The sequence below is a fragment of the Haplochromis burtoni genome, unplaced genomic scaffold (assembly GCF_018398535.1).
Source record: "Haplochromis burtoni strain Fernald_Lab_line unplaced genomic scaffold, NCSU_Asbu1 Contig_428, whole genome shotgun sequence".
NCBI classification, from domain to species: Eukaryota; Metazoa; Chordata; class Actinopteri; order Cichliformes; family Cichlidae; genus Haplochromis; species Haplochromis burtoni.
Genome location: NW_024582789.1, coordinates 372,882 through 373,940, shown reverse-complemented (window position 1 = coordinate 373,940; position 1,059 = coordinate 372,882). Strand labels below are relative to the sequence as shown.

Genomic DNA, 1,059 nt, shown 5'->3' with positions numbered 1-1,059 from the left:
GTGCTGGGCACATTAAATTTTAGTAAAGAAAAAGTGGGTTTAAAGTGGACATTAAGCTCATTTTTAGCTTTACTAGAATAGAATAGAATAGAATAGAATAGAATAGAATAGAATAGAATACCTTTTATTGTCAATATGCACATGTACGATGAGACGCGCAGACGTGGGAAAAGAGAGGGGCGGTAAGGTGCACAGTTCTGCGGCACTATATACATATGAGCAGTCCCAATTCAAAAAAGATAAAATATACAAATATATCCACATTAGTATTGCAAAATTCAGAGAGCAAAATAATCCTTATTTATCTCATACTGGACCTGAGTGTAGCCCCTCAATTCATCCTGTGTCTGTCTGAAACAAGGAATTTATCCCGTCCCTCACTGTGATTGGAAGCCCCTTTTAATCAGAAGGTTCAAGCATCAGATGGGTGGGGCTTCTGTGCCTAAGGCTGTCCCCTCTGTGCGAAGCAGTACATTTAGACTGGGGATTATTTGTGTAAATTAAATAAGGAAAAACATAACAGGCCATCTTTAAACTCAACTTTATATCATATTTGCAGAAGAAAATGTTTCTACTTCATATTCAGACCAAATTTAGCAAAAAAAAGAAGAGCTCAAAAAGTTTCTTTGCTCAGTTCCACCTCCTTTCCTCTCTCCTCCCTCCCTCCCCTATTCTCTCTCTCAGCAGTCCCTCCTCCTTTCAGTTGTCCTCACACTGCATTTAGATCTCCTACCTTCCTCACAGCGAGTCTCCTCGGCTTGATCGTTGTCTCTGCGTCACTGTGGTCGTGGGAAGGATGCTGTCCCGCAAGCTCCTGGCTCTGCTGGGGCTCCTTGTGCTCTGCAAAGGTAAGAAAAGTCCAGTTTTCCGACAGAGCAAAAGCTTAAACCTGATTTATGCTCAGCTTTATCTTCAAGATAAAGTTAAAAATAATTGTGTCTGTTTGTCTAAATAAACAGAAACAGACATTCTGAGTGTTTGTGGAGTGAGAAAGAGTTCATTGAAGTGTGAGGAACAGAAGTGAACACCGACTCTGCTCCAGTGAGGAGTTTCCGTCCG

The 1,059-nt window shown here is 41.2% G+C and overlaps 1 protein-coding gene across 1 annotated transcript in view; it reads left to right on the top strand.

Annotated features, from left to right (window-relative positions):
* Positions 1–678: 678 nt before the first annotated feature.
* Positions 679–1,059, top strand: part of lipib (lipase, member Ib) — a gene marked incomplete at its 3' end in the record, with an annotated part of 13,018 nt that continues 12,637 nt past the window's right edge. Inside the window, 1 exon segment of the mRNA XM_042213229.1 lies at positions 679–848. Coding sequence (XP_042069163.1) covers positions 797–848 — 52 coding nt within the window. The 5' untranslated portion in view covers positions 679–796.